Below are 13,805 nucleotides of genomic sequence, written 5' to 3' on the forward strand. Positions count from 1 at the left end.
TGCGGACTGTCAGTCAGTCAGTCAGTCGGTCGGTGACTCGGTCGGTAGACGATCGAATCGGAATCGAATCTGATCATGGCCGAGAGAGCTCGCCCGAGGAGGTGCCAGATAGGCCGTCTCGGACTGGGGTTGTGTAGGCTTGCTTGCTGTGTGTATGTACATACACTGTACATAGAGTCCGCCGCCCACTCGCGCACAATGTGACAGTGTCATGTAGAGTCATGTCGAGTATCCAGACTCCTGAGTATCCAGCGTATCCATCTAGAGTACATATCTAGAGTCAAAGCGTACTGCGGTGTACTCTACATACCGTGCACATACCGTGTACAAACCGTGTACCTCGAGCCCGCATACTCTACATACCTCGAGCCCGCATACTCTACATACCTCAAGCCCGCTTACCTCAAACTCCAGCCCGCTACCCCAAGTCCGCAACCTGCGGCGCGGATCCTTCCAAATACCAGTGCGCCGCAGGCCGCTACTCTACACACTCACACAGAGATTCCGGGGAGGGGGCAAGGGTGTTGCGCACAGCACAGCACATCACAGCACAGCACAGCACAGGGCAGGGCAGGCTGAGGTACCGTACCGTAGGTAGGATGTGGGTAGGTAGGGTAGAACATGCCAACTCCGGAAGTCGAAGGGAGTCGAAGGGAGTTGAGTCTCGGGTCCGGTGCAGGCCGGTGCAGGCCGGTGCTGTGCAGTGCTTTTGTACATCTGTAAGTACAGTACAAACGGCGTGTGTATGTGGAAGCAAAAGCAAAGGCAAAGCAGAGCAGAGCAAAGGGCTGTGCGCATGTACGATACATGAGAGCAAGGGCAATGGCAAGGGCGATAGCATAGGCAAGGTCTTGCTGCGCTTGCTCACGACTTGACTACCTAGAATCCTAGATACGTGACCTGCAGCCGTAGAGGATCCGAGGATCATGGGTGAAGACGAAGAAGAAGAAGCAGAAGAAGAAGACGAAGAAGAAGTGGTGTTGTTGCCCGCCTAGCAGGCTAGCCCAGCCTCAGGTACCATACCATACACGTTTCTCTGTGTGTGTGCAGTTTGTGTGTGTGCAGCGTGTGTGCAATGCACAGCCCTCAGCCTTGTGTCTCCTGTCTTGTGCCTTGTATCAGAACAGAACACGAACAGAACACGAACCGGCATACGTGGCCAGGCCAGGCTGCCAGGCCAGGCCAACCCAACCCAACCCAACCCCCAGGGGTGCGAACCACTTCACACTTCATACTGAAACCCCAAAAACTCACCACTGACCAGACACGGTGAGGCGAACGAACGTGCGAACAAAGAATGTATGTATAGATATGGATATAGATAGATCGCCTCCAACTCGGACCCAGTGCACTGGATGGGAGGGGAAGACTACCTACTTTGCTTACTCCACCTCTTACCTCTTACATACTCGTGGCCGGTCGTCTGTTGGCTCGCTGACTCTGACTGCGACAAGGCTCGTCCCTTTTCGTCTCGTCTCGTCTCTCGCCTCGCCTCGCCTCGCCTCACCCCACCTCACGACCGATTCCGAGCCCTGGTCGCTGGGTGCACTGCGTGGAATTCTGCTCGTATGTATGATATGTACAATATGTAGAATCCACAATGCCAGAGTCCAGACGGGCAGACAGGCGGTCATGTGCATGTACACTATCTACACTGCATACCGTACTTGGGTATAGTTAGATACAGAGCTTCATAGCCACACACAGACACACACAGACACGCACACACCGTACCCTACATGTGGAGCACGGTGGGATCACGGCAGGAGTGCGGTATGTAGGATGGTATGTAGTGAGCGGAAGTCGTATGTATGTAGTCAGTCAGTCAGTCAGTCAGTAGGATTCGCGGCGGGAATCCCAGAATCCCAGAATACCATAGATAGAAATCCTCCTACACGTCGCGTAGAGTAGTAGTACTCCACCTACTCTAACAAAGTAGACAGTTAGGTAGCAACAGAAGAGGTCCCAAAAGTAGATCTGCCCACTGCCCCTACATGCCTACCAGCGGGGATCACCAACCCAACCCACTTCCTGGCGACCACCATGACCACGGTCCACGATAGTGATCGGCATTGCTACCAGTTACGGTATGTACAGTACATACTAGGTTACTAGGTAGCAATCTGTGACCTTCTTTCGCACGCTCGCTCGACGCGCGCAAAAAGAAAACACTTGCTCGCACGCTCGTGAATCGTGCATACATACATGTAACATACATACTTCATGTATGTGTGTACTGCGTACTACCTAAGCAAGTATGCAGAGCAGAGCAGATACCCCAGGTCTAGAGTATGGGTAGTATGGGTAGTAGAGTGATTGATTGATTGATTGATGGATACATCATATCATATCCTTGAAAGCGGATCTAGAGTATGGTAAAGTAGAGTAAAGTATAATGTTTACTCGCGCCCCTCCCCCTCCCCCTCCCCCTCCCCCCCCTCCCCCTCCGCCCCCAGTTCCCAACCAGTTCCCAACCACGACCACGCCGACCCCAGCGATATTCCGGGTGCCCAGCTGCGGCGGCGTGCTCGGCGGCGTCCTAAAAGCTACCTGCCTGCCTGGCTGGATGATGATAAATACAAGTATTACAACCGAACAATCGCGAGTGTACAATACAATGTAGGCATGGGACTGCCTACCCGAGCAATTTGACGATTGCAAACACGCCCGAGCCATTGTTCTCATACCTACATGCAGATGAAGGATCGTAGAGTAGAGTGGAGTGGAGTAGGTACGGTAGATAGCGAAGGGGGAGGGGGCGTATGTCTGTCTGTGTGTCGATGTGTTGTCGATTAAACATAGCATCCGAGCCGGCCCCCATACGCCGTCTGCACATCCATACAGTCATTATCTCAAAAATCTTTCTCGGGTTTGGGTTTGAGTTTGGTTTGCAGTGTTGTGTATCTCCCACGGCCGGAGCCGCGGGTAGGCAAGGCAAAGCAAAGTTTCGACCGGCTGGGCGCTGGCGGCGCGAGCGCGGTGTGGACCCTGCATAAGGGCTGACTGGCTGCTGGAGGAACGGATGGATGGATCGATGGATGGAGAGTGAGGGACACCACCACCATCGCCGCCACCACCACCACCACCACCACTACCACCACCACCACCACAACTAACACCGCCACCACACACCATCCGTGTGCAGACCGACGGCCATGAGCATCGCCTGCCCACAGTCTCGCTGAGGTGAGGTGATCTGGGAAGGGTGCGATGCACTTCGGCCCCATCCTAATCCGCCATCAATCCAGACGCGCGCGCACATGTGTGTCAATGCCGACCGACCGACCGAGCGACGGACGATTCGATTGCGGTACGGGATATGTAGAAAAGACTGGACCATCACGAATCAATTAATCGGGGGTGGGAGGAGGGGGGGGGGGGGATGGGGTTTCGCGCGGATACTGCGGCGTTGCTAGGATGATAATAAGAGGTGTCAGTTATGTGTGCAGGGGGAAAGCAAGCAGCCGACCGACCAGCATGATAGGTATCGTGTGTCGAACCACGCCCAACCCCAAGGCCCACCAGAAACGACGGCGACAACAACGCCGCCGACAGAGACGACGACAAGCACATCTGACGAGAGACGGACCAAGAGTTCATCCACATCCCATCACATCCCATCACATCCCATCACATCCCATCACATCCCAAGCAAGCGGAACTGCAACATGCGCCGAAGACGGACGGACCGACAGAGCCACTGCCAGCCAGCCAGCCAGCCAGACCAAACCAAACCAAACCAAACCAAACCAAACCAAACCAAACCAAACCAAACCAAACCAAACCAAACCAAACCAAACCAAACCAGAGCATGCCCCTCCCCCCTCCGCACCCCAGCAAGTAGAGTGTCGCGCGGGCGCCCGCTCGCTCGCTCCGGAAAAACTTATTCGACTTTTGTGATGTGATGATGTGATGGACGGTAGTGAGAGAGAGGCAGGCAGCGGCGACAAGTAGGAGGAGGACGTGGTGTTGGTGGTGGTGGTGGAGGAAGTGGTGGAGGTGGAGTTGGAGGCAGCTGCGACACCTGCAACACCTGCAACAATCCCCAAGGGTTCGGTCCAAGGCTGCTGCACTCGGCGGTCGTCTCGATCTCAGGACTCGACGCGGATCGATGGAAAAGCCACCTTATAATAAGTAAATACAGGTGCACGCAACGAACCCCTCGCACTCTCGCTCCCTGCTAACATACCACCCAAGTAAGTACAAACCCTTCCTACCCGCTCTCCGTGCGAAGCTTGCGCGAAATGTACCCGTATCAGTCAATCATGTACTCTATCGAGACTGCCACGTTGTTTGCAATCACCGGAGGAAGCAAGATACGTTATCAGAGTCCTTGTCGACATACATCGCGTACATATGATAATCTGCACGCACCGAGATCTCTCTCTCTCTCTCTGCCGCCGCCGCTGCTGCTTCTGCTGCTTCTGCTGCTGCCCCCTTCTCTATTCTTCAACCCGACAGCGCCAGGCCATGCGCGTTTCGGATTACCCGTCCCAGTCATCCCGTAGCCAAGTAAGGACTCGGGTTCAAGTAAGTAAGTGTGTGCTTACGTACCCAAGTACCTATAGCCTTGTGTGTATGGTAGTTTCGTACTGGCCTCGGCGGCGGCGTGCGCGGCGTTTTGTCGGGCGGTTGGCGACATCTGTTCGGCCTCCGCTGGCCACACACGTGTGGTGTTGTTTACGGACGAGCTTGCAGGCAGCAGTAGTTGATGGGTGCAGCAAGGCGGTTCCGGCGTGGTGATATTTTTGCCTATTTCGGAATATGGAGCTGTTGTAGAGCAACGTGCTCTGCAACTCTGCTCTGCTTTGCTTTGCGCTTCTCCGTTCGTACCTTTACTCTATGCGACATGTGCCATTGTATGTGGAGCTGGGTATCGTCGGTGTGCGGTTGTAACCAGTGGTCGTGGTGGCCGTGATGGTCTGGTGGTGTTGATATTGGTGTTGGTAATCGTGGTGGTCGTGGTGGTCGTGGTGGGCGTCGTGGTGGTGGTATTGTGGTGTCGGTGCCGGTAGTGGTGCTGCTGCTGCTGATGTTAGGTTTGCGTGTCAGCACGGCTGGCTAGAATGACATGAAAGAAGAAGAAGAGGGCGCGAACCGCAGCGTCGGAAATGTCCTGGGTCTGGGGTTTGGGGCCAATCAGATCTAGGGAACGAGGGGTTGGTTTGGCTGGACGGTCTCCCAGCGCTCGATTCTCTTTCCACCCCACCACACCCCCTCCACCCCTCCACCACCACCACCACGAAACCTCCCCTCCCCCCTCCCACGCCCAGCCCGTTTTGTTTCTGGTGGCCTTGCCTTACCTTGCCTTACCTTGCTCATGGCGAGACAACTGTATCGAATCTTCGATGAATCTTCCACCGGCTGGCTGCCAGATCCTTGCCGTCTCCAGTCCCATGCCCCCAAATTTCGTATCCCCGGTCGTGAGAGGGTTATGTAGGAAACGAGTGTTTGGGTAGGAACGGTAGATACGGCAGGGTCTGGTACGGTGAGGTAAGGTGAGGTGAGGGACCTTACTAGCAGGCCCAACGTCCGTCTGTTCGGCGGATGGCTTCGATTTTTTTCTCTTCTTCTTAGAAGCACACACTGGCGGGCTGGGCTGTGACCCACTGGACAAGGCGGGGCGGGGCGGGGGCGCAAATAGAGCGTTGGAGAGATAGAGACGGAGAAGACGGAGAAGACGGAGAAAAGAGGACCTACCTGGCGACGATGCTCGGCGTTGTTGCGGGTGAGTGCATTTAGCAAGTCCAGACGGACCGATCCGGAACCACGAACGTAAAAGAAATGTTGATGGACAGATAGCTCTTGACCGGGACATGCGGAGTCCAGGCTCACGATGCCAGAGGGGGGAAGCGGAAGAAGGAAAAAAAGGTTCACCTTGCTGCTTGTTGCTTGTTGTTCGCTGCTTGCTTCTGCTGTGGAAGGTGGAGAGTTGTGGATATCGTGGCCAGACCAGCCAGCCAGCCGGCCGCAAACTCAATGATAGCGATGCGGGGAAATGACAGAAGCTTAAGCCGAGGAGTAGGGAGGAGGGGAGAGCACGGACGTCGACGTCGACGTCGGCCACGACCACGACTACCACCACAACACAACACAACCACCACGGCCACGATACCATGGCCAGCTGGAGGAACGTGAGAGGTCAACCGTAATATTTCGCTCTCTCGCTGCATTTCCCTCAGCCGCCGCTCCGTACCGCGCGTGATCATGTGCATTGCATTCGATGGATCCCGCAACACTGTGGTCGTAGGTATGTACGGTAGAGTAATAGAATGAATACGAGAGTACATCATACGTACAACACATGGCTGGATGGCTCGTCGGAACGCCCATCTTGTTGCCTATCCAATGCGAAGCCGCCATTTTCTGTTGCTGCTGCTGGGTGGCACGATGTATACGTAAGGCCTGCCTACATACCAGGTATCACCGCCTCCTTCTTCCCCTCCCTCCGCCACATTCTCTATCATACAAACACCGCGCACGCACATTTCACCCTACTGCTTGCCGCGGTGGAAAGTTCGTCGGTGATCCGGCCAGCCGGATAGCGAGAAAACCCAGAACCGAGCGAAGGAACGTGGTCTCCGCTCGGAAAGAAGATCTCATAAGTGAAGGAAAGCAGAGGAACGGACGGCGCTTAGCCCAGGTATGTATGGTATGAAGAAGGGACGAGACGGCATGGCAAGGGAGGGGAGGTAACCTCCCTAGCGGCGGGCCATTTCTGTCCGAATGCCAGTCGAAAAAAGCCCGGTCCAGACTTCTCCGTCTCCCAGACGTGAGGGAAAAGAAGGCAGCAAAAAGATCTGTCCCCCCGACCCCCGACCCCCTTCGAGAGTCGAAACCTCGCCTGCCTTGTGTTCCGGCGGGCTTGTCCTTGCCCTATGACGGCCCCTCATATGGATAGAGCAGGTACTCGCAGCCGAGAAGAAGCCAGCCATGCTACTCTACTTCCTACCCATCGCGAGACCAATAACTACCGGCGTACGGCCAGCCCGGTATCGCAACAACGGAAGGAAGGGAAGGGGGAGGAAGGAAAGAGTGAAGAAAGAAGGAGGAAGGAAAGTAGCAGGAAAGAAAGAAGTATGATAGGAAAGAAAGAAGCCGGAAAGAAAGAAGGAAGGGAACCGACATCCCACAAAGCCCAGGTTTAATCAAACCCCGAGCATTTCCATCATCATCGTCGTCGTCCTCGTACGATATGTACACAACTATGCCCTGCCTTACACACATACCCCCCTTCCCCTCGGAACATATCGTCAAATGCCGGCATCTTGTCCGTAGTAAACTAGTGCCAATGATTGGCAGTTCAAATCAACCGCGGACTGTGCTTTGGATCTGCGACAACTGACATCGACGAGAGACATCTGCATACATAGTTTTACTTATCGATTATGTACGCACAGACACGGGGCTAGGAGGTGAGGTAAAGTGAGGTAAAGTGAGGTAGAGGGTTGTCACATTTCGCGCGCGCACACCACATGAGGCGACAACGACAACGCCGACGCCGACGCCAACGCCGCCACGAACACGATGTGGGATACGCGAGGGTAAGGAGTGGATACAGGTACCGTATCCGGATCGCCGTCGAGGCGAGCAGGAGAGGCGAGCAGGAGAGGCGGGGCGGACAGACAGCAGAGTAAATGACGGAGAGGGCGGACAGCAGAGCAACGGACGAAGAGGGCGGACGGACAGACAGGACGAGAAAAGACCAGCAAATTTCAATGTCGTGTGCGGGGAGCCGACGTGATGTACGTGATGTTAACGTTCGTTCATGCAAACGAATTATTGGATAGGGAGAGAGAGAGTTCTTTCCGGCCGTACCTGGGCCTGGGATGTCCGTGCTTTTCATAGGTCGTATCGTGTCCCCGAAACCCCTCTCTCTCCCCTCCCCGCGGTGTCTCGCCCCTCCTCCCCCCCGCCGCTTGGCCGAGCAAGACCAGATGGGAAGAAGTTTGGATAGCAGCTTATGATGATGTTACCCAGCAGTAGCGTTTTGGAGAGTACAGTAGTGCCTGGTGAGTTGCAGGAGATAGGTAGACTGCCAGCTGCACGTCCTCTGAAAGGCTGCAAGGCTGCGTCATTCATCATGTAGAGTAGCGTACGTGCCCTGCCGCCGCTTGCTTGCCCTGCCTCCGTCGAAAAAAAAGGAAACAGCTATGGAGTATGTAATAATAGAAGCATCATAGGTCCTAAGGTAGAGATGCAGAACATCTATGTACCTGGGCAAGCAGGAAGCTATGCTTCCACCTATCCTCCAAGCGTAGGAAGGAAGCATGGCAATTCTGACATGTGGAGTGTTACCCGTTGTGGCGGACGATTCTCCAACTCTGCTGGAGCCCGAAGGCCTAGGTAGAGTAGCTCGAGCTCGAGCAGGTACCCGTGAGGACTGCGTGTTGGCTTGGATTGGGTGCGCCGAAGGGGACCAGATGATCCGCTCTCTGAAGGGAACGGGCATCGGTATTGCTGTCACAGCTTGATAACTCGCGCTGCCTGGTGTTCAAGCTGTTGTGATAGCCAAGGCAGCTTTACCTCACGTTGACGGAGATTCGAAAGACGCAGGTCCTGTTTTTTTTTGTTGATGTTTCGCGCAGGTTATGTACGACACGACTGGCCAACACTCCATTTCGAAGGGGTAATGATGGAGGTGAAATGATTCAAATGACTGTACCTATCGTCTCATTCTGTCCGCCTTCTCCGAAGTCCAAGAATTCGGGAGTCTGCCTCGATCCGGAGTTGGGCGCACTGTTGGTCGCTTGCTGTGTCGTATGCGCCTGCAAATTCGAGGTGGGGTGTGCACGATGTGGGGAAACAACCTGATCCTGATCCGACGTAGTTATAGTATGGGGATTTCGCGACGTCGACATTTACAGAGTGGGACAGGAGAGTTGGACAGCCTGCCGTGGAGAATGGTGGGACGCCGAGGGCGAGGACCCGATCGGTTTGATTTCATCGCGCGAACAAGAAATATTTAGAGCATTTCCGTGGGATCCGACCGACATCGCTCAGCTCTCCCTCTTCCGCTCTCAGCTCTGCGTCTTGGCCCCGGAGGTGTCGAGGCCCGTGTCCAGTCTTTGTCCCGGAACAGAGGACCGCGAAACGAACGACATGAAACGGAGTGACAAGAGGGAGCGGGAACGAACTGACCATAGTGCCAGCCCAAACACGGCATCATCTTGCGCTACCAGCGCAGAAAAATGCTTGGATCAGAGGGTTTAGTGCCTTTCGTTTCGCTGCTGGGGTGGCGTCGCGCGGCGACTAACGAATTGAGTCGCAGGTTTGAGGCAGGCAAGCAAGTAACTACGGGAGGTAGGCACATGTCGTCGTCGAGATTGGGGAGGGGATAGAGGATAGGGCGACAGATGAGTGGATCCGCAATGCTGGACGCAACGGAATGACTTGGACATGTCTCGAGTCCCGACTCCGCGCCGTTCGTTCGTCTGTTTCTTTCATTCGTCCGTCCGTCCATCCGCTTAAGGGGTGAGGGGGAGCAGTCAAGAGCGACGGGGATCCCGGCCGGCACGGCCATGGCCGCTGCCTTGATGGGACACGGAACCGACTGCTGGCCGCCGGGGCCACACACGGACGGAGCAGCCAGCCAGAGTGCCTCAGGGTTGTGCTCTGCCCAGACGGCTCGGACGGTCGAAGTTCTCCTTACAGAAATGCTTTCTTCTTCTGCTTCTTCTTCTTCGTCTTCCTCAGCCAGCCCCACAACCACCACCACACAAATGAGTGCGCAGAATCTGCAAGGGTGCACGATGAAGCTGTTCACGCCGTCCACCGACCGTCCCCTCTCTCCGTGTGTCTTTGTCTGTGTGTGTGTGTGTGTGTGTGTGTCTCGCTCTCCTCGCGCGCGCGCCAGCTCCTGGCCGTGAGCAAGTTAACCGTATCGCGAGCATGCTGTACATGCGCAAGTAGTCAGCCAGTCAGTCAGTCCGTCCTCGAGACGTACGAAGGTCGCTGCATGTACGTACTTGTGCCTGGTGGGCACGCAAGCATCTGGGCCTGTAGGTCGAGCAACTCTAGGGTTCGTGAGCGTAGTGTGTGGGTGGGTGTGTGGGTGAGCACCTCGCACAATGATGGTGGTTGGGCTAGGTGGTCCCTCCAAGTGACCCGGGACCTTCGACTGTCCTTTCAGTCACAGCGGTTCCGTGAACCACGCTAGCCACCCCTGCGAACCAAGTTCCGCGACAATCTCATCACCACCTACACCACCACCACTACCCCCCCTCCCATCCAGACCCCGGCTCACCACCGAAAGGCTGTACGAGAGACAGGTCTCCGTTTAGCTTCGCCCGTCCATATATATTACTCACGAACTCCCCCCTCCTCAAACATAAATACCAACCCATTGAACCTTCCAGTGAAAGGCGTCTCCATCATCCAGCACACGAACAACACGATAACTTCACGCATCCAACCCGAAAGCACAATCACCCACCCACAACTGCCAGTCGAACTTCACCTACAAAACCATCATCAGCACCCATTCGCACGAACACCAGCAGTAGCAACATCTCCAGAAAGCCCAAAGCACAAGGCAGAAAGCAAAAACACCTTCAGCAGCTCCACCCAGCGACTGTCCATCCGCAACAGCCAGCAGTCAACCTGCCCAGCTCCATCCGGAACGAACAACCAACAACCACTCCAAAAATGTACTCTTGTGTAAACCAGCCACGAGGATGCCGCGGACGAGTAAACATTCCCGGAGGTCGTTGCGACAGTTGTCGGGTACGTTTGTCTTTGGTTTCCGTCCATCTGTGGAGGTGGGGAGAGGACGTCAGTCTAACAGCGTGTGCGTTCTCCAGCAACTCAACCTGCGGAAATCAGTCTTCGCGCTCGGCAGTCCCGTAGCCTACAGGCGGCCATCGATAGACTTCTCGTCACTTGCCATTTCCGCGCAGGACCCCCGATAGAGCTGCGCCTGCCCTAGCAATCCCCGACACACCAGCGGTCAAGCGAGTGGTCTCTCGCTTCATCCGCCGCCCTACTCCCCTCGATCATCTCCCCCGCCTTCCTCTCTCGCTCATGGCGATCGACAAAATCGGCAAACGACCAATAAAACCACCACAGCTCGTTCGATCCACTCCGCACACCCGTCCGCCCTCCGCCCAAAAGGATATCCGTTTCATTTCTCCCGTGTGTTTATATCTGAATATTTCCTTTTTCCCCCTCTTATTCGGGTATGGGCCATTTGCGGGATAACGGGTGTTTGGGTTTCTGTCATTGTATTTCCTTTTCCTGGGGGTTTTCGGGGTTTATGGGCTCGGTGTCCTGTTGAGTATTTTTGCATTTTCTGGAGAGCGATCCGCATCCGCAGTGGACGCCCGCTGGGTCCCCGCCTGTATTGCTTTGCTTGCCTCGGTTCGGGTTGGTGTTCAAGTCATTTTCGGCGTTACGTCATGCTTGCTTCTTAACCCATCCCCCCGGCTCGTCTCTCCCCCCTACCCGCCCGCTGTCTCCGTCTCTCGAAACATCATCATCATCATCATTTTTCCCGACTCTTCGGTCCACGACAAGGGAGCCCTTCCTCCTCGTCAGACGCCCAGCTACTTCATGTAGTCCGTCACCACTACTGCCGTTGCACCGTCGCTGGCGTCCTTTCTTATCCTTACCTGCGACGAGACGCCAGCTTTTGCCGGTCCGGTTGGGCATCACGAAGAGCTGCGATTGGTCTGAATGCAATGGCGCCGGCCGGGGGACGAGGGAGAGGGAGGGGTAACCCACCCACCACCACCACCACGCAACACCACACCAGCGCAATCAACCCCCCGAATCGCATCGAATGGGCAGCCCCAAAATCTCACGATATCTACCCCCCACTACAAAAAAAATCGAGCCCCCCCCCAATTCCAATACGGCAGTTCGAATACGACCTATCGCATCGTCTGTCGCATGCAGGCTCATTTCACAGTACCTGTCCTCCACCGCACACCTCGGCAATAATATTGCTCTCGCGTCGTCGGTCGCCCGGCCTCGCCCTTCGAAGATGGACCCATGCATCGCTTGCCGGAACAGCGATTGCATTACCTCATCCGCCTGCATTGCCTATCGGTGCATTGTCGGTTTCTAGCCCGGACGTCTGCTGAGCCGAATTCGAGCAAAGGCTACTGCTGCGTACGTGATACCGGATGGAGTGAGTCTCGCGGAGATCGAGGGAGAGAGTGGGGAAGGAATGAAGGGGTGGGGCTGGGAAGCAGAATGAGGGGTTGCGATCCTGCGTGCCTGCACCGCTTGCTGCGTCTCGCTCCTGCCTACTGTCGGCACCGTCGTCGTCGCCATCCGATCGTGTGGCCATCAGCTCCGACTACCTCCACGATTGCGGGGGAGAGGGGGGGGGGTGGACTGTGTCTCATGATTGCTGTGTTGTCGCTGTTCGTTCATTCATTCGTTCGGCCAGGGTGGCTTTATCATCTATCTCTTCAATCTGTATGTACTTTGGGCGGAATTGGTTTTCTCCTTAGTGAGAGCGGACGACACCAATCCCACAGGCTTTCAGGATCTTATTCATTATCATTGTTATCATTTTTCCTTCCTTTCCTAACGCGGGGTTTCAACGGGGTTCTTTCTCTTTTTATTTCCTCAATAGTCATGTGTACCATCATACATCTAGATACCGGAGCGGCGTTGCAATCATCATCATCTTGGGAGGCGGAAGGCGGGGGCGGGTTTGTTTTTGTTTTTTTATTTTTTCTGGCTTTTCTGTTTTTCTGCGTTTTGTTTTTCCTCATTTTTTTATCTGGAGCACTGGGTGGGTTTTTCGTTTTTTTTTTACGTTTTGGGGATTTTTTTTTTCCACTATTATTTTTTTACGATTGCGAATGAACGAACGAGAAGAACAAGAACAAGAACAAATGATAATAATCACTATTACTCCTCTTAATTCGTGTTCACTCTACATACTCTATTCTATTCGAAAGGCGCAGGGTGCATTCATTTCATCTTCATCGCTGGCGGATGATGGACGGCGGCGGGCCAGGCCAGGCGCAATTCACTTTCGTCGTCGACTCCCGTTGGCGTTGCAAACAGAAAGCAAACGTTCTGTGAAACCAAGAATTGAGCCAAGGAGAGGAGGAGGAAGGAGGAGAAGGAGCAGGAGGAGGGTGAATAGGAGAGGAGGAGGAATGCGTGCGTCTACCTAGCGGTGCAGGCAGGCAGGCAAGGAGGGGAGAAGTTCGCACGATCGTGGTTTGGGGAAACAGGGAGGAGCTGGAGGAGGAGCACTCTCGGAGGAGGAGGAGCGAGAGGGAAATTGTTCTTTCCCATCCAGCAGCCACCACCACTTGGTCTGGTCCACATACCGCACTCTACGATTGCCAGTGCGGGAACAGTCCGGGCATCGCCGTCCGGGGGGGAGGGGGGGTAGGCTGCACGAAGCCGCGGGTTTTTTTTCTCTCTCTTCCTTTTCTTTCCTTGCTCGATCGACCGACTCGACTCTGAGTGAGTGACCAGTCGCTTTTTCCGTCCTTTTTTCCGCTTTTTCCATTTTCCCGGCTTTTTTGTTATTTTTTATTTCACACTTGTGATTTATTTTTATTTCTCGCTCCAGGCGATTACGAGAAAAGTGCACTTTTTTACTTCTCCTCTTCCAGCTTCAGCTCCAGAGTCCAACTCCTCGTTCTCTTCTAGGTACTCTAGAGTATCGACGCCCAACGCCTCCCCCTTCCCCTTCCCGGTGCTGCGGCGGTGCACTCGATGCAGATTCCTGGGACTTCCAGCGACGGCGGAAAGGACGACGGAAAGGACTGGACTGCGATGGGAAACGGACGCCGGACGGGGCCAAGGATATGGCGCTGGCTCAGTGGCCGCGG

General features: G+C 55.0%; 5 protein-coding genes across 5 annotated transcripts; 3 read left to right on the plus strand and 2 right to left on the minus strand.

Moving 5' to 3' along the window:
- Positions 1 to 529: 529 nt before the first annotated feature.
- On the minus strand, positions 530 to 841 carry BZA05DRAFT_388569 (uncharacterized protein; the record flags this gene model as incomplete). Its single annotated transcript, XM_051482691.1, has 1 exon — positions 530 to 841. A coding segment is annotated over one exon (312 nt), but the record flags the coding sequence as incomplete, so codon positions are not given.
- A 2,536-nt stretch (positions 842 to 3,377) lies between these two features.
- BZA05DRAFT_201401 (uncharacterized protein) lies at positions 3,378 to 4,128 on the plus strand. The gene has a single exon (XM_051479503.1). It carries the CDS (start codon positions 3,418 to 3,420, stop codon positions 3,898 to 3,900), a length of 483 nt encoding a protein of 160 aa, XP_051342588.1. The 5' UTR covers positions 3,378 to 3,417; the 3' UTR covers positions 3,901 to 4,128.
- Positions 4,129 to 5,230: 1,102 nt separating this feature from the next.
- Positions 5,231 to 6,325, minus strand: BZA05DRAFT_388577 (uncharacterized protein). Its single transcript, XM_051482692.1, has one exon. It carries the CDS (start codon positions 6,116 to 6,118, stop codon positions 5,300 to 5,302), a length of 819 nt encoding a protein of 272 aa, XP_051342589.1. The 5' UTR covers positions 6,119 to 6,325; the 3' UTR covers positions 5,231 to 5,299.
- BZA05DRAFT_201433 (uncharacterized protein) lies at positions 6,212 to 6,803 on the plus strand. Its single transcript, XM_051479504.1, has one exon. It carries the CDS (start codon positions 6,305 to 6,307, stop codon positions 6,656 to 6,658), a length of 354 nt encoding a protein of 117 aa, XP_051342590.1. The 5' UTR covers positions 6,212 to 6,304; the 3' UTR covers positions 6,659 to 6,803.
- Positions 6,804 to 11,544: 4,741 nt separating this feature from the next.
- On the plus strand, positions 11,545 to 12,976 carry BZA05DRAFT_201510 (uncharacterized protein). Its single transcript, XM_051479505.1, has 2 exons — positions 11,545 to 12,048; positions 12,216 to 12,976. Exons 1-2 carry the CDS (start codon positions 11,780 to 11,782, stop codon positions 12,817 to 12,819), a joined length of 873 nt encoding a protein of 290 aa, XP_051342591.1. The 5' UTR covers positions 11,545 to 11,779; the 3' UTR covers positions 12,820 to 12,976.
- The last annotated feature ends 829 nt before the right edge of the window (positions 12,977 to 13,805 follow it).

The sequence above is a fragment of the Tricharina praecox genome, assembly GCF_024521635.1.
Source record: "Tricharina praecox strain CBS 144465 chromosome Unknown BZA05scaffold_4, whole genome shotgun sequence".
Lineage (NCBI taxonomy): Eukaryota > Fungi > Ascomycota > Pezizomycetes > Pezizales > Pyronemataceae > Tricharina > Tricharina praecox.